Source organism: Peromyscus eremicus, chromosome 14 (assembly GCF_949786415.1).
Source record: "Peromyscus eremicus chromosome 14, PerEre_H2_v1, whole genome shotgun sequence".
NCBI lineage: Eukaryota > Metazoa > Chordata > Mammalia > Rodentia > Cricetidae > Peromyscus > Peromyscus eremicus.
Window position 1 is genome coordinate 51684316 of NC_081430.1, and position 23115 is coordinate 51707430.

General features: G+C 46.6%; 1 protein-coding gene across 1 annotated transcript in view; it reads right to left on the bottom strand.

Moving 5' to 3' along the window:
• LOC131923933 (serpin A9-like) overlaps positions 1-15415 on the bottom strand; it is a 21289-nt gene extending 5874 nt beyond the window's left edge. Inside the window, exons 1-2 of the mRNA XM_059279169.1 lie at positions 15313-15415; positions 1804-2456 (exon numbers count right to left, since the gene is read on the bottom strand). Coding sequence (XP_059135152.1) covers positions 1804-2440 — 637 coding nt within the window. The 5' untranslated portion in view covers positions 2441-2456; positions 15313-15415. The remainder of the gene's footprint in view (positions 1-1803; positions 2457-15312) is intronic.
• Between the last annotated feature and the right edge of the window lie 7700 nt (positions 15416-23115).

A 23115-nucleotide genomic window follows, 5' to 3' on the forward strand; every position in this document is an offset into this window, starting at 1 on the left:
TTTACCTGTGCTCCGGGAGCCTCTCAGGTTGGAACGAGACAGTAACAGATCCATACAAACAAATACCAGACCTCAGTAAAGGAGAGCGTGCTGTTAAACATGAAACAGAAGCCTGGGGGTCATGTGGCCGGGAATCCTACTGTTTCATTTGTTTCATTCAGAATGCCTGAAATAGGCAGGTTGCAGAGACATAAAGTAGATTGATTGCTGGTCCCCGGGAGGAAGAGCAGGAGTTGGGGAGCAACCCTTCTTATTGGGGGGAGATGGGATCTTCCTTCTGAGGGGGAGAATGTTCTGTGGAATTACAGAAAGTAACTGATATCTGTCTTCAAAGCTGCTGCTCATTGGACATCAGAGCAGCACTCCTTAATACACTGTGTCCTGGTAAACAGCAGACAACTAGACAGATGTGAGCGACAGTCACCTACTCCCAACCCAGCACGGCCTCGGTGAAGATGCCAGCAACCAAAGACACTGACTTGAACACTTTAAAACGGTCTTATGCTGTGTGCATGACCCCTCATTAGAAATAAACCAAACTGGGTAATACATAGCAAACGAAGATAACTCACAAATGAAGAAAAGCGGATCTGTTTCCTTTCCCTCTTTTCTGTGTTTGATGGATGTGTGGGTGGATAACTAGATTAATGGGCAGACTGGACTGGTTAATAGAAAAATGGATGTATGGAAGAAAAGTCGGATGGACGAGCTGGTGGTTGGGTAAACAGAAGGATGGAGGGAGGGAAGGGAGCACAGTGGGGAGGTGGAAATGGGGGGAAGGAACCAGGACACAGTGGCACACACAGCTCTGAAGTGCAAGCACTCAGCCTTGGGCATGGTCCTATGAGGCCGTGTGTACTTAGTGATTGCCCAGCCAAGCAGCATAGATGGGCACACACTTAGTCCTTGGCAGATCTTTTACAGCAACACACTTAGGACTGTGGAACAAGGGTGGAGGGCGGGAGCAGAGGTAGAATACAAACCCAGGGCTGGATGATTTCAAAGCCCATGCTCATACAGCTTGGGAACAGTGCCACTCATGATGGTGTCTTTGTAAACAGCTCTTGTGAGTGACAGACCAGCTTGTCCACATTTCCAAACCTTTGAAACTGTTCTCACTGTTGGGATGGCTTTTTAAACCAGCCTGTCAGGGACCCTTGTGACACTGCTCTAAAGTATATAGGGAGTAGTAAGGCAGGTGCTGGTGGCAAAATACAAGCTCTTTGTCTCCCAAGTAGTTCCAGAGCCCATTTCGGGGTCCTCTTTCCTGAGCTCAGTGTCAGCTAGGTCTTTGGCACAGCCCCTTGCTTCATGCTAAGACGGAGCTGATTGAGGCCCCATGTCAGTTACTGAATGGCAGCTGGGAGGGAGAAGTCTGCCAAGGATGTACAGGTAGCTGCTTGCAAAGCTGATGAGAACTCAGGCACACCCTGCCGTCTAGGGCTTGTTTTACATACTTGTTTCCTTGACTACACAACACCAAAAAGAAAAGAAATGTAGGGCTAGGGTTGTGTCTCTGTTGGTAATAGATTTGCGTGGCACACACAGAGCCCTGGGTTCAGTCCCCATTGCATAAATGGGGCGAGGTGAACACACCTATAATCCCAGAACTAAGAAGGTGAAGGCAGGAGAATCAGACATTCAAGGTCATCCTTAGTTACACAGCATGATGGAGGCCATCTTGGAACACATAAGACCCCGACTCAAGAAACAAATAAACACTCAAGTAAATGGAAAGGAAAGGAAAAAAGAAAAGGTAAATGAAGAAAAGAAAAATAAAAGAAAAGAGAAACTCAACCTTACCTTTAAAGAAGATATGGTTTACCAGGACCATGGCTGTCTGAGAGTCAAGGTCTTGGATTACATCCACCACCTTCCCTTTGGTCTCCTTCTCCACGTAGCTGTTGATCCGTGCCTGGGCAGTGACAGCGTTTGAGAAGTCTTCAGAAAAGACTTTTGTCCCATAAAGCTTCTTGACTCGGTCCAGAAAATTGGCCTGCAGCTGCAGCTCCTTCCTGATGAAGAGAACACTGCCCATCCGCAAGTCCCGGTCTTTGTGGCATGCATTCAGTGAGTGGACCAGGTATTCGAAGCCCAGATGGATGGTGGGCTCTGGCATGCCCATGAGATCGAAGCCAAGGCTGCGGAGGATCTGCATCTTGGTGGTTGAGCGGGCCCCCAGGGACAGCATGGCCAGGGAGGTAGAGATACTCACAGGAGAAAAGAGGACATTCTGACCTGGGCTTTCCTGCACCAATCTCCGGTACAGGGAGAAGGCGAACATGGTGTTGCTGGGAGACACCTTAGAGGCTGGGTTGCTCTTCATGGAGGGAGGGCGGGGGGACTCTCTGTTGCCGGGATTGGAATTGGATAAAGACACGCAGAAGATTGGAGCAGTGAAGCCAACCCATAGGAGAACTCGGTAAAAGGAAGAGCCCATTTGGAAGGAAGGAAGTCTGTAAAATAGAAGGGGCCCATTGTGGGGAGGTAAGCTGAGGCCCAGGTGGGGCCTCACCCTCTTCTATGGAGTCTCCTTTGAGCCTCACAGAAATCCTGCGGAGTCAGTGCTGTGTACATTCTGATCCTACAGTGAGCAATAAGGCCTCCTAAGGGTGTGGCTGTGCAACTTGGCACAGGTCATAGGTGAGGCTCTGCACTAACTGGGGTACCAGGTAGGGCTCCATCCCAAAGCCTGGGCTTTTCACTGTTTCTGTTTCCTCCACTTACGCTTTCAACCATCAGGACACTGAAAGTGTGTTACCTTGCGAGCATGAGGACCAAAGTCCTGATCTTCGAAGTCAGGAGTGACTGCCAGCCCTTGGGAGATGCCTCGACATTTTCTTAGCCCTTCTGGATGGATGGGGTCTTTGCCTCCCTGCCCTGGCTATCCCCAGCCACCTGCATTTCCCGATGTATGCACGCCTCTGAAAACATGGAAACCAGGGCCTGGGGCTGTACTTCAGTGGGTAGAGCATTTACCTAGCATGCACTAAGTTTAGGGTTCCATCCCCAGCACCACATAAACTGGACATGGTGGCAAACACCTGCAATCCAAGCACTACTGGGAGGTAGAAGTAGGAAGATTAGAAATTCAAGGTCATCTCTGCTACAGAGGAGTCCAAGTCCAGCCTAGGATACACGAGACCCTATCCCCGCAAAAGGAAGGAAAGCCAGCCTTTAGTCCCAGCACTAGGGAGGTAGAGGCAGAAGCAGGTGGATCTTTGTGAAGCTGCAGCCAACCTGGCCTACACAGAAAGTTCCAGGCCGGCCAGGGCTGTATAGCGAGACTCTGTCTAAAAAAAAGGCAGGTATGTATGATAGGGTGTGTCTGTAACCCCAGCACTGGGGAGACTAAGGCAGGAGGACTGCCATGAGCTCCAGAGCAGCCTGAACTACATAGCCAGATCCTGTCTCAAAGTAAGGGAGGGGAGGGAAGGAGGAGAGAGGGAAGAGGAAAGCATCGAAGGAAAGGAGAAACCCAGAACAAACTGTTCTTGGAACTGTGAGTTCCTGGTGCTTTCGAGTAGCTGGCTCCAGCCAGGGCTGCCCACTTTCCTCAAGCCTCAACTAGAAAGACATTGGAATGTGAGGAACGGGGATCAAAGTGTTAGAGTGAATTAAGCTTTGTCTAAACGTTTTTCCATACTCAGTGAACTGTAACCCAACTTGTTATGTAGACAGACTGTAACCCATCAGTGTAAAAAGCAGAGGGAGTGTTAGCCAATCACAGACAGCCAACTGTTCAAACCATGGGCAGATCAGGTGGTCACAAACCAGTCAGGCTGCCTCCAGCTCACCTGTATTTTCTATAGGTCACCTGGTGTCACTATGAATTAAACCTGTCCATGTGGAAATTTATTTTATTGTATTATTTGCTTTCTGAGAGAGTCTCCCTGTGTAGCCCAGCCTGGCATGAATTTGTATTTCTCCTGCCTCCACCCCCCAAATGCTGAGATTACAGGTAGGTACCACCATGACTGGTAGCTGGAGAACTCTGAATGTTTTCTTATCTGGACTATTGCCTAGTTCTGTCATTATAAATAAAGCTGATTAAGGTCTGCAAAACGAGGGCTTGAGGAGATAGCTCTCAGTCAGTGAAGTGTTTGCCTTACAAACATGAGGACCTCAGCTAAATCCACAGAGCCCAGGTTTAAAAAGCCCAGCACGTTGATGCAACCTTATAATCCCAGCTCTGGAGAGGCAGAGACCCACAGATGCTTGGGGCTTGCTAGCCAGTCAGCCTAGCCTACTTGATGAGACCCTGTCTCAAAAGCAAGGTGGATGATGCTACCCATGAGGTGACACCCAAGACTGTCTTCTGAACTTCACATGCCTGGGAACACATTTGCATATGCACTTATGCACACTCATATACCTGTACACACACACACACACACACACACACACACACACACACACACACTCACGAGATATACAGAGTTAGATCTGATGCCATCTTCTCTTTCAGCAAGAGTAAGTGTCTCTCTCAGTGGCAGTAAGAAGCTCCAGTGGAGTAGGACTGGGTCTACAGTAACTCTGACATTCATCACAGGCAAGGAACCCAGCCCAACCAGTCTTCAAGTTCGTTTTTTGTAAACAGGAGTCAATCTTACAGGGTTAACCAACTGAGCACAGTGGGTGCTCTTTAAATGACTTCCATCATTGCGACTGCTTTAATTGACTTTGACAAATTTGATTTAGGGTGATTTTGTGCGGCAGCCATTCTAGGCGTCCCAGCCCTGTTCAGTTCCTAAACCACCCCCATGACACCTATAAGAATTCTGCTTTAACACACTTGTGGCTTGACACACTTGAGGCCCTGTGGCTTGACGCTGAGATTCTGTGAAAGAGGAAAATAGAGGACTAAAAGGCAATGTGGGATCCGGGCCAAATCAAAGAGGAAAAGAAAACAGCACATGTTCTAGCAAGTCATGAGCTTCTGAAGTCTATGCCAGAACATTCTCCTTATTTTATAACTACTTCTCTATGGTCTAGATAGCCTTCACTCTATCACCCTTTTATAAGTTCCTTACCCTCTGTCAAACTTTGCTCTCTGATCACTTACACTACAATGTGAACAACTTCCACTTATTCTTGTCATGAGGACACCTTTAAATTTCACTTCTGACTGAGAAGGAAAGACTTTGCTCCCCAAACAAGAATTTAGCCAACAAGTAAAAATAATAATTTCATCAGACACAGGGAAGGGAAAAGGCAGGAGGTCCTTTGCAAAGAACCACAAAAATATCCACATAGTTACTCATCTGTGTCAAATCTGGCCTGATGGGATGGCCGAGCACTTCCTGTAGCATCTGATATGATTAAACTTAGAAGGATCTGCATGGAGAATCCTTTTACAAACTTCTAATTCTGTTTTGTAGTCTTGCATGTGTCTGTCTGGAAGTAGGGCTATCTCTGTAAGCCACATTCTCTGGTCTCACTTCCTGGCTTCTTATCAGTCTGCTCTATGCTGACCCTAAGATGACCACGCAGAGCTCAGTCTCTCCCTTCTCCAAGCTCTAAACTGTACTCTACCATCACCTCTTTTCTCCCTTCCCCTCCTTCTCTCCTGCATTGTCTTGAAGGCTCTGTCCCCTCCCTTTCTGACTATGTGTCCTTCAATAGAATGGTCCCCAGAATCTCCACCATCTCTGCCTCCAGAGCCTCTTGGGCGTGCAGACAAATACCCTCCGAGGGTTGGCCTCTCCTTTCCACCTCGATGCTCAGTGCTATATCCATCTGTTTGCCCATACTTGACAATAATAGCTGTCCACTGTTGTCAGGAGTGATTGTCATGAGCTATTGTGGGCCATGACACAATTACAGCTTATAGCAATTGATAATTCAGATGCCAACCCACCAGACGAATGATTCTCTGATGGCAGAACCCTGTCAGGCAGGGTCCGCAGGGCCACAGGCTCCAAAAAACTGGTTGCTCTCATCTGTAATTTTACTTGTACAATAACAGCTATGATATCTCCCTATTACCATGCATTTTCACATAATGTGCACATGTAATCTCATGATTACATCTCAATCTTATGGGCACACATATTTGTGGATGGTCAGAAAGATGACTTCTAATTTAGCTGTATAATTTTGATGAGTAGAAATATACTAAAATATGCTTCTTAACTAGATCTATTGTTCCATGCACTTAGAGGTCTATTCCCCATCCTTGGCTTACTGACAGGGAAAATTGGCCAAATGAAGTGTCCTTGGGATAGATTAAAGGCAGAACTTTCACAGATTTTATTCATGAGTGAAATCGCAGATGTTTGGCTTTGTTTGGATCAAAGCCCTTCAGAAGACTAGAACTAGAGTGATAGTGTCTAATCAAGGTTATTAACACAAGCAGCCTAAGAAATCATGCCAACCCTTTGCTTGCCAAGTCTAGCTGATAAAAGACTTATGTCTCAAGCTTATCTAACTGACACTGCACCACCGGGCTCTGATCAGAGTTTTACTCCTGAAACCTTGAAACCTTGTGTTGCCATGGTAAATGGCTCTGCCCTTATTGCTTACCCAATGAGATGTAACTCTTGTATTTTCTTCAAGTCTCCTGAGGAAAGTGTATTTAAGCTAGATGGACAAGAAGCTAGGGGGATTGGAATTAAAATTGGGACAGAAAATTAGAAAACTGAACAGATTTAGAACTACAGAACAGAAACTAAAGAATCAGAGCTAAGAAATCATAAACAATTGGAACAAGAGAATTAGAGTTGAAGAAGAACAATAAAGAGACAGGACTGGAGCAGCACCCATGTGAGTTATTCCATAAACTCTCAGATTAGACATATCTTAAGTTCCCTTCGCTTCTCTGTAGCATCTGACCTGAACCCTGGAGGGAGTCTTAGGAGCTGGACTCCAAGGCCCCTGTAATACTGTGAGCTACCTCCCACCAGCCTCCCCACTCCTTTGCCCAGCAGTATTGGTTCACTTCCCCATCACCCTAGTGTTCCCCACCTGACACAGAGGCTCTGATGGAAAGGGAGATGATGTCTGCATAGCACCGAATGATGCATATGGAGCATGCATAACGGGCAGGGACTTGAAACAGCTTCTCCTTCTTGCTTTGTACTTGGGAGCAAGAAGATATAGACTGTCCCTGACTATTCCTGACCATCAGAGAGGGGATGAAGTTGAAGAAAGAGAATGTCAGCTGTACAAATGGCAAGAGGCTGCCTCTGTCCCTTTGACCTCAGGCAAGCTGCTGTATCTTGCAGAAGCTCAAAGGAAGGAAGTCCCAAAGAGGCCCTTCCTGAAAAGCCTGGGGATCCTCAAGACCCCAGTCATCATAGTCTCTGAAAGCATCACCAAAGCTCATTCTGTTAGCTTTCAAATCCAGCCTCCTTCTCTTCAGTCTTCCAGAAGACAGCTGTGGTACTGCCGTGGCTGTCCCAACTCTTGTCTCTCTCCTAGCCCTTCTAAGCCCTCTCCTCTGCCCTGCTGTAGCTCAGGTGTATGCGCACATCCTGCCAGTGAGCTCCACCTGTTGGGGGTGCCAGGGACACTGTCTTTCCTGGGCTTGTCCCATCTGGGCCCATCCCTCCATTAACCTGGCTTTGATCCCACCCTCTATTGTCTCTCAGGGCGATTACTCAAATGCCTGCCACCCCTGTCACTCATCACACTGCACACCAGGCAACTTCCTTATGTGGGGCTGGCATGCCACTCCCAGTTCCTCGCAGTCCCCTTGGAACTCAGAAGGGACAGCCAAGCTTCTGTTACGCAGGCTCCTTTGCCATATGCCCACTCTCATCTGCAGGTGCCCAGCTATTCTGTCTGTCATCTTGTAGGTGACCACAATTCTCAGTCTCAGGTGCTTTCTGACCCTGATTGGGTGCAGAGCGTTCCATCCAACCTGTACCCTTCTCCACCTGGTGACCCAGCTGCTGTAAGGTGTCCTAGCCTGGTGGCTCTCAGCCTGGAGAAGTTGGCTCCACTGCTAGTCAACTTACTTTCTGCAGGAAGACACCTTTCCAATAGATCTGCACCCAGAAACAGGCACATGCAGCCATGTACATACACACATACATGCATGCAAATATGCGTCATTACCCACAGCCAGCCTTCCTTCCCACCCCAAATCAAAGATGTCAATGAGCTTCTTCAGCCTTCTGTGAGAGAGGATACTTTTCCCTCCATGTCCACTCCACCAGCTGCCACTCCCCTTGGCACCGTCCCGGAACCCCCCAATTCCATCTTCTGTACTCAATCTACCTTCTCTCTATCAATCTGGATATCATCTTTAAACAGACTCAAGGGTAGTCACAAGAAAGAACCTAACAGCCAGATGCTACCTCCCTCCTTTCGTGCACTCTGGTGCCGCCTTGCCCATCCTCAAGCACCCTTGACCCTGCACCCTCGTTTTAAACTCATAGTCTGGCTTCTATAGCCATAGAAACCTGACCCACCCAGTGAATGTGTCTGAATGTTCACCTCACCTGCCTTCCCTGTAGTAGGACAACAAAGGCGACCTCAGCTCCTGCTCCAGTCAGCCCTTAGGCAGCTGGATTTTGTTCAAACCTCTGCTCCTCCTCCTCCTCTTCCTCCTCCTCCCCTTGATGGGGTTCAGTCCTCCAGCTGATCCTTATAAGCCAGCAGGCCTCAGCTGCTGGCTGGCAACTCTTTCTTCTCTCCCACAGATCTCACCACACCCACAGCTTCATTGTGAAGAGATGCAAATGGCAGAGCACTTTTCATCTTCAGCCAGGTCCCTTCCCTCTGAACTCCTGCATCTCTAACTGACTAGCTGCCAGCACCTCCTGATGTTACAAGCAAGTTCCAGCGCAGTAGACTAAACTGGAATCAACTTTCCCAAACGGCTGATTGATGAGAGTCACAGACAAACCTTTATCGGCATCTGCATCAGCGGTACCCCATCGCCAGGCTACCTGATCCTCAGAACCATCCTTGCACCGCCTCTTCCTTATTCCCAGTGTCATCCATCACCAGTCCTGTCAATAGAACTCAAGTCAAGTCATGGAGAATGAGGAAGAATCTATGCGCAGATGACTCTCAGGTAGCCTGGTGGATGGTGGTACATTGATGCAGCTGCACTGTAAGTCTTGTTGGGAAGGGCTGTCTCCCAAACAAGTCTCAATACCCTGCCAGTCCTGGGATATCTGCCATTCAACTGGCACAGTGGAGCCTCTTCAACTCTGTCATCTCAGAGCTCCTCAATCTCAACCCCTTTAATCCTATTCTGCCCTATTTTGGGATAATGACTTTGATTTTGGTTGGACCCTATTCCTGGAGTATCTTTCTTCCAATTTTCCCCCAATGAACTATGTGTTGTTTCAGTCCCAAGACACATCACTGCCTCCAAGAAGCTGTCTTTGATGACACACATGAGGAAAATGGCTCCCGTAGATGTCTCTATGCTACCATCAGCCTGTGGGCAAAACAATTACCACTGTTGTGATTTCACATCTGTGAGTTATTGAACACTGTGTGAGTCAGGGCTCTTGCCTGTCTTGTCCTCCCTGATGACCTACTGTTTGGCCAACACTAAATGTTCTGTGAGTGCTTGTTGAACGGGTCACTGAGCTGAAATTGAATTAAATGAGCAGCTTGCCTCTGAGGAGTGGTGCTGACAGGAAATGGATGGGGAGATCAGGGTGATGAGAACTCTTTGGCTCCATCCAAGTGCCAGTAGCACAGAAAATGCATGTGTTAAGTTTGGGTTACATTTTTGTCCAAAGCAGAGAAACTGAGATTGGACTTATAAATTGGTATAAACAGACCCCCACTCCCCACTCCACCCCTCCAAAAAATGAGTAAAAAATGTGTGGAACCACTGAGACACTAGGAAATGATATATTCAAGTAAGACCATCCAACTGGAGAGCCTATGGGAAGCTGAGAGATGTCACATAGTGTCATTGACACTGAGCTAATTGTGGTTTAAAGTTGCACTAGACTAATCCTAGAGGTCAACCACATGCCTTGATAAGACCAGACAGCAAAATAATAATGTCACAATGGCCAATATTCAACCCCAAATTTCTAGACAGTCAAAGAATAGTGTTGGCATAAAATCATAACTGTGTTTTACAGGAAATGTAAAAATCACTTACTCTTAGCTATGGCCAGAAAAGACAGATCTAAGTTGCCCTGAATGACACCCTCCACCATGGAAAAGGCTACACATTATGGTCCTGTCAAAAAAGAAAGTCCCAAATAGTTCACATACCAGTGGCTTTGTGGGAGCCTTGACTAAGCTATAAAATGAGAAAATCTGTTTTTATGAGATTCAGGTATTTGTCACAGTCTTAGTTTTGGAATTGGTGGAGGGCTGAGGTCTGGCAAGATTAGCTGTGCATACCAACTGAGTGGGTAGCAGGATATAGAAGCTGATAGCAATTGCCTATTAAAAGGGACTATAAATAGTTGGGGATAACTCTGGCCCGTGATCCACAGCATTCCATTTCTCCACAATCATGATGTTCTAGTCACCCTGGGCCAAGCCCTTGAATATGCTGTGGCTTCTCCACAGAACTCTGGTTCACAATAGGAAAATGTTACTTGATGCCAGAAGAGACATGAGGTGACAGGAACAGTCCCAGTCATGACTTACATCAAGGAATTCACAGGCAGGATTTTAGAACAGTCTCTTAAAGTATACCTTAACTTTTTTTTCATGAAAATGGGTTTTTTAACAATATATTTTGATCACAGTCTCCCCTCCCCTAACTTCCAAGATTCTTCCTATTTCCCCAAGCACCCAAATCCATGCTTTCTTTCTCTCCCTCACTAGAAAAACAGACATCTAAAAATGATAAAAACAAAGTAAGATAAAATAAAAACAAAGAATAGAAGAAAACAAACAAACACCAGAAAAAAAGAGTCAAGAAAATACAAGAAATATATACAGATGCAGAGATGTACACATTCACACACAGAGAAGTCCCATAAAAACAAAAAAAATGGAAAATATAACATAAAAACAAAAGACGTGTAGTGGGAGGAGCTCAGAAAAAGCATTATGAGACAAACAAGCAAAACCAAAAAGATCTCCAAAAATATCATTGACCTTATTTTGTGTTGGCCATCTACTGCTGGGCACGGGGCCTGCCCTTATGAGTGATTTGTATACACAGTGAGACTCCATTGGAGAAAACTAGTTTTTCCTTTGCAAGTTGTTATCACTTGGAGGTAGATAGGTTCTGGGTTAGGGATGAGGCCTTGTGTCCACTTCCCCTCTCAGTTCTGGGATCCCATCTGGTTTAGACCCTGGGCATTCTGCCTCAGTCTCTATGCATCGTATGTGTGGATCTAGAAGGCCTTGCTTCCCTGGTGTCTTCCAACCCCATTGACTCTTCCAATCCTTCTGCCTCTTCTATAGAGTTCCCTGAGCCCTGAGAAGAGGGCTTTGATGGAGACATCACATTTAGGACCAAATATGCCAAAGTCTTTCACTCTCTGCACATTTTCCAGTGGTGGGTCTCTGTATTTGTTCCCATCTACTGTACGAGGTGGCTTCTCTGATGATGTCTGAGCAAGACACTGGTCTAGGAGAATAGTACAATGAACAGTGGTATTTGGTTTTCCCCTAGATCAATGTCCTATCTAGTCTTAGGTCTTTGGCCACCTGAGCATGGGTGTCAGGCATGGGTCCCACCTCATGGAGTGGGCCTTAATTCCAATTAGAGAGTGGTTGGTTACTCCACAAGCTTTGTGACACTATTGCCCCAGCATATCTTACAGGCAGGACACCATTGCAGGTTGAAGGGTTTGTAGCTGGGTTGGTGTTCACCTTTCTCCTCTGGTAGCAGTACCATGAACACTAGTCAACAGGTGTGAAGGCTCTAGGTAGGCACCACCTCAACTGCTTCATATTCAGTGAGTCACACAGATGTTATCTCAAGCAATAAGGCCTTATCATCAGTTTATGGAGAGCAACCTATAGCCTTGGCTATAGCCTGGGTTGTTTGGGGGTTTCCATGTGGCCCATTTTACCAACAACTCAATTAGATGTAATCCATTCCTGGCACTGGAGGTTTCATTTGGTAGCAAGAGATGTTTTGTTGGGATTCCCCTGCTATTTGGTGATTCCATTTAGACTTATGTCATATATGTGTATATTTCAGGAAGTGTCTACTGTGGCAGGTGTCCCTCAAATGGCCTTAGTTTCAGCTCCCCTTCCTCCCTCCTCCTTTCCATTTAATCCTCTCATTCCAGTTTCCACCCACCACCTCCCCTCTGTCTCTCCATAACTATAAATTCCATTTCCTCTCCCTTGGGAAGTCCTTCCTCACCCCATAGTCCCTTATTCTATACCTAATCTCTGCAGTTACACAGATTGTAGCCTGCTGATCAAAGACTTAAAAGCTAATATCCACATATAAGCAAATACATACCATTTTATTGGTCTATTGGGGTCTGGGTTACCACATTTAGGATGATTTTTTTCTAGCTCTATCTACCCTTAAAATATATGTGAACAGGGAATATATTATAATATGAGAAAAAGATATAAAAAGAACCAACTTGAACCTCTTGAGAGGATAAATTTGATATCTGAGAACAGAAATTTATAGTGTGAATTTAAAACAGTAGAAGATCGATGAGCTTGGAAACATGTAGATAGATGGGTCAGGAGAAATGGCTCAACAGTTAAGGACACTTCCTATTCTTGTAAAGGACCAGAATTCAGTTCCCAGCACCCATATAGGGCAGCTAATAGCAGTCTGCAACTCCAGCTCCAAGGGATTTGATGCCCTCTTCTGGCCTCCTTGGGATCTACACACATAGGCACATACACACAGAGAGATACATTCACTTAAATAAAAATGAAATAAAACTTCTTTTAAAAGAAAGAAAATGTATCAGAAGGACCAGACTGACGAAGACTGTTAGCTAGCTAAACAAACAAACAATAAAAGTGCCATGGTGATCTTGTACCACATAATCTTGTGGGGAAACAGGAATTGCTGACATGTATAACTGGAGTCCTGGATGTGAAAGGGGAGAGGACACAGAGAATAGAAAAAAATGGTCGAAGAAATCTGTGTGCCTTGGTAGAAAACTGTATGCATTGGTAACCCATGCTTTAAAAAATGTAATAAAGACATAAACATAATCAACACAAAAAAGGCAGCTCTGCCTTTTCTTTCCTACTACATGATTTCCGACTACTTCCTTCCCATGATTCTCTGACTAGACCCCTCCCCCACGTGACATCCTCCTTTCCATCCATAGCTACAGCTCAGGCCCTCCCACTGCAGTCTTTTTGGACCACATAGTTTGCCCCTCCCATACCGACACCTGGAGCAAACCTTGGCTTTTTGCCTCCTTATGTGTCTGTCTTCTTGGCTACAATGTTTAGACATTATGTGGGTTCCCCAGAGCAAAGGCATAATGAGCACATTCTAGAGACAAGGGGGAGAGAAGGAGATGACTCAAAGAGAGTGTGAAGGTGTGGATGGCGTGGGAGGGTAGGGGGAGAGATGATGGGAACCCTAAGTGCCAGACCTGTTGACTTGTCCATTCTTACAACTGATGTGTGGACAGGAAGTCACCTTGAAGGGTTCAGAGTTTCCCGAGTTTGGCTAATCAGCTTCTCTTCAGTATATAAGTCACCATGCCTCACCCAGAAGCACTGAATCAGAGTTTCCAGAGAAAACTAGGAAAGACCTGATGCTAAGGAGTGAAGGTGTCCCCCTATCCCAGCTTCTATTCTTGACCCAGGAAGAAGTTCATCTAAGCTCACCTCCAGCACTGGGGTCTCAGGGCCACCTGGAAAGCAAAGGCCTATTTCGTCTGCAATTCCTAAACCTAATCACAGCAGAGCAGTGAGAGAATAAGGGCCTACCCAAAGGTCATCCCCTTGAGATTGTTTCTGGTCCACCCTCCTCCATGAAGTCTTTTCAGTGATACCAAGGTGAAAGGTGTCTAAAATCATCTGTCCTTGACTACAGTTACTATCCTCACACACTGTGATGTGTCTACTCCACTTCTGATTTTATAAAGATGTTTTCTCATTCAGATTTTGGAGATAGGTTTGTGCTAAGGTAGTCCAGGCTGCCCTTGAACTAGAGACCCTTCAACCACCCAAGGGATTATAGATATGTGCTGCTGTGCCCTTCTAAAATACGTCTATAGCAGCCAGTCATGGTGGTACATACTTTTAATTCCAGCCTTCATGAAGCAGAGGCAGGTGGGTCTCTGTAAGTTGGAGGCCAGCCTGGTTTACATAGCAAATTCCAGGACAGCCAGGGCCACATAATATTGAGGCTCTGTCTCAAAGCAAGCACAAAGTAAAATTTTAAAAGTAAATAAATAATAACCTATGTCTACAGGCTGGTGAAATGGCAGGTAGGGGTATTAACTCACAAGCATTGTGACCTATAGTCAATCCCTGGAGTCCATATGTTAGGAGAGAACTGACTCCTGTAAGTTGTCTTTTGACTTCTACAAGTGCATTATGGCATATGTGTGCCCCAACACACACACACACACACACACACACACACACACACACACACACACACAAATAAACATCATAAAATTTTTTGAGTTTGGCTATGTCTTTATCCATTTCTGTTTTATATCTGTGTATTTACCTCAACAGGGGAGCAGAGTGCTACTTCAAGGCTGAACCTGAGCACCACTCAACTAGAAGCCTCTGCAGCTGAGGCCACTGTCCCCACTGTGGAGCTGCCCAGTGGGAAGTGCTCCCCAGAGCTTCCAGGAACTTATAGCAGTGTGGCTCATTTCTTAGTCTTCCCAGTGGCCATCTCACTTGTAGCAACTGGGGACAAACTTAGGATGAGATGCGGAAGGGTTTGGGTCTTGACAAACCTCCAGGTCCCAAAGAATTCTCTCTGTTGCCTTTTCTGGTGGGACAGAAGAGATTTCTGTCCTGAGATGACCTTCATCCTGGAGGGACACTTGTACAGGACTCTGTGCAAACAAAACAATCAGCTCCCTGTGTGCCAGGTCATGAGACCTTGAAGCAGTCCTGATGGTCACTGAGACTAAGGAGGTAGATATGTGACCATATGTCACCTGGTCCCCGATAAAGGCCCCTGATGGTAGATACTGAGAGCCCACCTCTCAGAGAACACCAAGGCAGTCATATGACTTGCTGAGCATCCCATACCAAACAGATGACCCATCTGAGAGTTCAGCTTCATCTCACGTGACTCTGGGGCCTCCCATCCACTTTCAGCCCCTTCAAGGCCCTGGAGATACCCTTGTGGTTGTCACCCATTATATCACACACCCTGGATGGGATCCTGGAGCAGAAGGAAGGATGCTGATGATACAACTGATGAGACTCAAATAATGTTCAGAGTTCACTTACAGGCGTAGTACTGATGTTTACTCCTTTACTGTGACCAGTGTCCTATAGTTATGGAAGATGAGGGCATTAGAGGAAGCTGCTGGAAACCATGATTACCTTAGTGTTCTATTGCTGTGAAGAGATGCCATAACCACAGCAACTCTTCTAAAGGAAAACATCTCCTTGGGGCTGGCTTACAGTTCAGAGGGTTAGTCTGTTATCATCATGGTGACAAGCATGGAGGCATGTAGGCAGACATGGTGCTGGAGAAGAAGCTGAGATTTCTACATCCAGATTGGCAGGCAACAGGAAGTGAATGATCCACTAGGCAGGGTTGAGCATCTGAGACCTCAAAGCCCCACTCCCTAGTGACACATCTCCTCCAACAAGACCACACCTCCAAATAGTGTCACTCCCTAAGAGCCTATGGGGGCTATTTCCTTTCAAACCACACAATGTCTTAGCTCCATCACTTTCTGTAAACCCTTAAACTTAAAAATGTATCCAAGGATACAGTTTAGTGGTAGAATACTTGCTTAATTCATGCAAGGAGCTGGGTTCAATCCCTAGTACTGCCAAAGATTAAATATAAAAATAAAAGTTAACCAAAAGAAGCTCAATGGTCAGGCACATAAGTAAGAAAAATGCTTCCATCTTGGCCCAAGGCCCAGTCATAGGGTCTACCTTTGACCTCCAGAACTAAGATTCTCCTGTTGTTTCTGTCAGATCACATAAGTAGGGAACCTGTTGCCTACATGTAGCCCTCCTGCTGGAACAGGCCCTTCCAGATAGCAAATCCCTTAATGGAGAAGGGCTACAGGCAGGGCAAGCTACTATCATCCTTGATGAACTAACCAAGCCTGTTGTTCTTCTAGACATGTCCTTGAGACTTCTCAAACACCCGCCTCGGCAGAAACACAAGCAAACACGGTGTCTCTTGGTCTAATTTGGTGACACCAGCTGACCTCTCCCCTTCTTCGTCCCCACACAGGGATCTTCACAGGACCTGGGTCTGCTAGCGCTCCCTGTCCAGAGCCTCGTGACCAAGTCCTATGATCTCTGTGATTTCCTCAAGGAGGAAGGCCAGCTTATGGCCATTACTAACTTTATGACTTTCTAGCTTTCCCAGGCTAGACCTGCAGCACTGACTCTTTCGGGTGGAATTTAATCTGCACGTATTCTGTTGTCGCTCTGTAACTATCCCAATATAAATGAAGGTATTCTACACAGATTCTTGGCCCCTTCCTTTGGCTATCAGACTATGGAAGCAAGGGACTCCAAGACATTGCAATTCCCTAGGAATGACATGTTGGGAGAAGGAAAAGGCCGAAGCCTATTGCCAGCTGTAGAAGGGGCTTGTCTCCAAGCAGAGAGATTTCACAGTTCCGAAAACTTGTCAGAGACAGACTGGAGCCCAGACAGAGATGGGCCAGTGGGGGTGGGGGGGGGCATGCCTTCACCTAGACTATTTAGTTATGTGTGCCTCTTTCCCTATTTATATTTCCCTATATTCTGGAGTCAACTGTCAGAACCCCAAAGATGGACTTGCGAGAGTCACCAGATCTCTTTGTCACTCTTCCCAATGTGGCCACATCAAATACATCTCCTTTTTCTGCTTCCCATCGTTGCTTACTTAATCAGCACATGGAGGATGGGTGGCTAACTTTTTAGGGCTGTCAGGGCCCAGGCTCTGACCCTAGCAATTCCATTAAGAACCAGCTCACCTGGGTCCATAAACTGTCCCACGGTTTTAGAAGAAATTCGACAACAGAGGTTGGTAAAGGAAACCAAGTAAGTTTCCAGTTTGGCTGAAGTAGGGAGAGAGACTGCCCGCTTATCTCAGCCCTCTCAGGAGCAGAGTTACAGTTTCACAGAAAACAATGAAATAAGAGCTAGTACGTACAGGGGTGTTAATTCAGCTGTGAGTTGATCTATGAGAACCCCCGCCCCTGCAGCCCCGGCTGGCACTAGTGTCTCATCCTTTCTCTGCCCCAGCATGGAATACCTGAAGGAACTGCAATTCCTTGCCATGCACTGTTTTAGTGTGATAACCCTCTGGAGGGACACCAAGTCTCTTTTCCTCCAGGGGCCATGCTTTCACTGTTGATGGTGGTGTAATTAATTTCTGCCTGTGATAAAGTTGAATTAGTTTTCTATGTATGACAGTGAGATTATGTCTTTCTGTTTAAATGATTTTATTTATTTTAATTTTTATTGCATTGATCAGAGAGAGGTGATTGGGGCTCACCGCAGCATGCACGTGGAAGTCAGTGAAAAGTATTGGTGGCTCACAGCCACCTGTAACTCCAGCTGCAGGGGATCCAATGTCTCAGCCTCCATGGGCATCTGTACCAATGTGCAAATACCCTCTGTAGGCACATGTACTCATGTGCAAATACCCACACGTGCATGGAATGTGAACACACGAACGTGCACACGCTCACACGTGCACATACACACACATGTACACATAATTTTAAAAATATTTTTAAAGTACTTGATGTGTGTCCAAGAGGAATTCTGGGGATTATTGTGGGTATGGGAGAGTAGAAATTTATTAGAAGAGGCCCAGGACAGACAGACAGACACAGCAGCATGGCTGGGGCTCTGAGGACAGAGTTCAGGTCCCAGCACCAGAGACAGACAACATGGCGGAGGGCAGGGCTCTGAAGAACAGAGTCAGGGCTCACATGGCAGAAACGGAGTCTCTTCATATGCTTTTCTGAGGATAGGGGAGATTTCACAGCACAAGCCTGCAGCCAGATTCTCTGATTCCCAGGCAGGAGGAAGGGAAGGGATAGGGGACAGGGTATGTGACCACCAATGGCCATTTGACATAATCCTCTTCCCTATGAGAGAAACGCTGGCTTGGGGAAATCTGTTAGCTAGAGACTCACAGTCTCAGTGGGGTGCCTGTGGGCACCTGTGAGGGGGAGGGGCTGCTGCAGGGACTGCAACCAGTATCTGGACTCTAACATTGCAATCTTACAGTCAGAGGACAACTTCTTCTCCTTCTGCCATGTGGGTCCTGGGGATTGAACTTGGGATCATCAGCTCTGATGGCAACTGCCTTTACCTGCTGAGCCATCTTGCCAGTCCCAGTTTTATTTTATTTTATTTTATTTTTGTTTTTTCGAGACAGGGTTTCTCTGTGTAGCTTTGGTGCCTGTCCTGGATCTCGCTCTGTAGACCAGGCTGGCTTCGAGCTCACAGAGTTCCACCTGTCTCTGCCTCCCAAGTGCTGGGATTAAAGGCATGTGCCACCGCCGCCCGGCCCCAATTTTATTTTTTAATACGAATAATTTTAAAGATAGAACTTGTCCAATAACACAGTTAGAATGTTTTGAACTCTATGAGGTGGCAAAAAAAATCTGTGACATTCTAAATTTTGTTCTTTTTTTCGAGACATGGAGTCTGTGTCACACCTCCCCATCACCTCTACAATGAGAAGAAACAACCCACATGCTACAGGATGCTGGTTTCCTGAGCTGTGGTGCTCAGACAATTAGATGTCAGATATTTTCAAGCTGGGGTGGGGAGAGCTCACTGGTATGGACCACAGCCCATCGTAAGTCAAGGAATGCCTGTAACACAAAAGAGGAAGTGGTTCAGCCAGAATTGTGCGGGTAGGTCAGAGACGAATGGAAGTCCGGAAACTGAGTGTGAATGGTGTACAGGCTTCCTAAAGAACAAAAATTGTCTTGACTTTGCACACCTGTTGTAAAAAGCTGAGCATCGCTGTGGTGACCAGCAAGGCAGGGAGCTCTCTCCTGGGGCCTGACTAGGACATTAGGAGATGCAGGGGATTAAGGTCAGGTGGTAATCTCCTCCCAGACTGTGCTTGGGCAGGTTCCCCCACTTCTGGTTTCGCTGTGTCTGGTACACTGTCTTGGTTCATAGTAGACGCTCAGTTGGTGCCTGCTGATTCAGTGTGCTGGAGGGTTTTCTGAAGCCAGCCCTGTGGCCGCACAAATGGGGAGTGGGAGCCCGGGCTCAAGCTACACCGGGACACAGGACAGAACACGGGGACTTCCCACTGGTGGCCCTCCCTGCCAACACATCAGCCTGCCACTCCTGGTGCGTCCCACAAAAACGACTTCAAGTGGGGCAGGTGAAGTTATGGGCTGAGCTGGCACAGACAGAAAGCCGGATTCCTGGCCTGGCCCCTGCATGTGCCTGGAGAGATGCCCAAAAGCTGTGCCAAGTCTTCATGCACCCTGTGGAAGGCATGCTGAATCACACTGGGATTCTGGTATCAGGCATGTACATTGAAAGGGCTCATCTCTGTCCGGGTCAGCAGAGTGCGGGCATCATACCACTATGTGAGCAGCACCCAGGGCCAGCCATGTAACAGACTTTGCACTGTGGATCATTTAGCTATTTAGATAATGAGCATCCCCTGCTAGATCATGACCCCTCTACCACCACCACATATGTATACCATCAACACATCCAGCCAGCCACTTTTGCCTGCTCAGTTAAATGTCTTCCTTATTGCATACCTTGCCTATATTTTGCCTTTCCAAATAGTTCAAAGCCTCCATGAGGGTGAATATCTTTGTAGATTTTTGTTAGCTGGTATAACTTAAGTTCCTAGAACAATCCATGACACAAAGTGGACAGATGGATGGTTGGATCAGTGTGGGGATGATGACTAGGTAGATGGATGGACAGATGGATAAATGGATAAGTGCTTGTATGGATGGATTGGTCAATGGACTGGGTAGGTGAATAGACAGATGGATCAATAGGATGGATAGGTTTGTGGGTACATGAATGGGTCGATGAATAGATGGGTCAAAGGATGGATGGATCAATGAGAAGAATAGGTAGATGGACAGGTGGGTAGATGGATGAGTGAATGGATGGATGAATGGAAGAAGGATAAATAGATGGGTCAGTGGGATGGATAGATTGGTGTGTAGGTGGATGGATGGATGGGTCAGAGGATGGATGATTGGGTAGATGGATGGGTAGGAAAATGAGTGGATGGATGGATTGATGGACAAATGGAGAGTAAGAATGCTCATAGGACTTCCATTTGACCCCAGCTTTGTGGTTTTCTAGCTGTGGATTCTTGGGAAGGTTATTTGGTCTTCTTAAGCTTGAGTTTCCTTATCAGTAACAGAATGGTTTCATCATGGAGGTTGGTGAGTTTGAGGATCGATGAGCACACCCATGTGGTGTAGGCTTTAAGAATTGACTAAGAGGTGTCGATTACATCAAAGTCAAACCCACGGATTTACTTGCTCATTCATTCATGAGGTCAGCCAGTTCACAACCAGGTGGGCTGGGAAACTTTCGAGAGGGAGGAGCTGGCTTTTTCTGGAAAGATGAGTCAAGATCTGAAAGGCAGTGGGGTGAGCAGCACCCAGACAGGGTGGGATGGCTTGAGTAGACACAGGAGGTGCCTCTGCAGATGCTGTGAAGAAGTAGGCGGGCCACTTCCCAGGGGACAGACTTGCCATGACTAGCATGGGCCTTCCGTCCCAGAGAACAGGGGAGACTGGGTGACGGCCAGCTGTCTGCAAATGGGTGGCTGTGTGGCAGTTGCATCTACATACTGAGCACACACCTTGTAGCATGTACTAGTCTGGCACTCAGATGCAAGGACAGGTAGCCAACTGCTAGAGGGTCACCTTCGAGGCACAAGTTTGCTAGCATTGTTCCCCTCTGTGGGAAACAAGGCCCCCACTTATTGTTCCTGCCTCATTGCCCAACTCTTCCTGCCTATTGCTCTAGCTACTTGAATGCTGTTTTCGCTCCTCAGCCATGCTGCTGACTGCAGGACCTTTGCACATGCTCTCCCCGATACTTGAGTGGCTCCCTCTTCTCCTACCCTCACTTCTTCCTTTTTGAAAAAAAACTTTAAACATACGAATTTTATAGTGAAGAACGAACATGTGACTGTGAAGGTAAGAAACCGTATTGAAAAATACTTAAGATAAGCAACAATCATTTTTAAAAGTCAAACCTAACGTCCAGTTTCTGTTTCGAAGACAAATCAGTATCTTGTCTCTTACTATGCTGGAAAAACATTGTCGTTTTAACTTCATTTCTTTCATTTTTAAGATGGTATTGGTGTACCCAGGGCCTCACATTTGCTGTAGAAGCACTGTCCCACTGAGCTACACACCAGCCCTGTAATGGGAATTAGTAGCTATAGCTGGGGCATTCTCCAGATGTTATATCCCTGGGGAAGCCTTTCTGAGGTTCCCAGCTAGGATCAGACTCTCCTGCCATGCTCTCTCAAGTACCCCAGTCAGCCTTTCTTATGGCTAGTGGAGACTGCAAACTTGAACTTAAAGTTGAATGACAACATACAGATATGAGTGTGGCAATTTTCCTCGACTAGACAGTAACTCTGTGTGGCCAGGAGCCAGGTCCATGTGCCTCAGCCACCAGCCCACAGTGTGCAGCTCTGAGAGACCTTGTGGAGCACTGATTGATGGCAGCTCACACGGAAGTAGGGGACACTCAGACCCACCAGCCACGGATGAGCATAGAAGTGAGCAATTTCCTGGGAGAAGGGCTGTGTGGGTGATACTGAGAAAGAAGATGAAATCTCATGAAGAGGTCATAATGAGCTGGGCACTAGTGGGTGAGTAGCAGCATTAGAGGGTAAGTAGGAATGTGAGGAGGAGAAAGAGGAAGGGGAGGAGGAGGAGGAGGAGGAGGAGGAGGAGGAGGAGGAGGAGGAGGAGGAGGGCATTTCCAGGGGAGTGTTGGGGTAGATATTTAGAAGTCATCTTCCCAGGAAGCCTCTGGCCATCTCAGAGGCTGGAAAAGATGACAGAGACGTCAACCCTGGGTCTCACTGTAGAGCTCCACGGGACTCTTCTAGTCAACCTGGTCCCTAGAGGTATCTGTCATTATTTCCCCCAGGACATGCATTGGCCTTGGCTTCAGCCAGGCCATCCAGACTCTGTGGCTAACCTGGCTGTGCAACATCCCCAGCACCAAGACTTACACGCCATTATGTAGTAAAGAGCTCACACGGAGCTCAGCCTCTGGTCCACCGGCTTCTCCCAACTCCCACCTGATGCAGGCTGCAGGAAAACGTAATGTAATTCAGCTACTATCACAAAAGCTACTACCTGGAAAAGTCAAGGACTTCTCCAAAGGTCAAGCCATGGCTTAAGAAGTCTTGGTGATATTTTAGCTTATATATATATATATATATATATATATATACACATATATATACACACACACACATATATATATGTGTGTGTGTGTGTGGTTCCTAAAATGGTTTTCTTGTGTGCTTCCAAGAACTCCTAACAGTATGTTTATCTAAAATGCCTATTAAGCATCCAAAGCCAAGCAAAACAACACCTGTCTCCTAGGTTAGGCGGACAGCTTTATTTCTTGTGCAATTTAGGGTGAGACCCTCCTTTCTTATACAACATTACTGATAGACCCCTAACTTCTTACCTAACCACTTCTAGGAATGTAGACTGAGCACATAGATCCTCTTTTTGATGTACTAACCGGTCGTTAGCACTCAGTTGACCTCCTTCTTTACCACTCCCATTTTGGGTTGTAAAAGAAAGCCCGACAGTCACTGTCTGAGGAAAATTCTTACCTACCTTTATGATCCCATAAGAATTAAAGCCTGGTGACCTTGCTCCGCCAGAGGGTTGCTATTGCCTGGGTTTATAACTGGATTCCTGAGAGACTTGGGGAGAACGGAGAGAATAAGGAGATGGAGAGGAGGAGAGAGAGAGGAAAAAAGAGAATGGAAGAACTAGATGGGTAAGAACTGGAGAGGAATGGACTTAGATGGGAAGAACTAGATTGAAGGGCTAAAAGAGAGTTCTA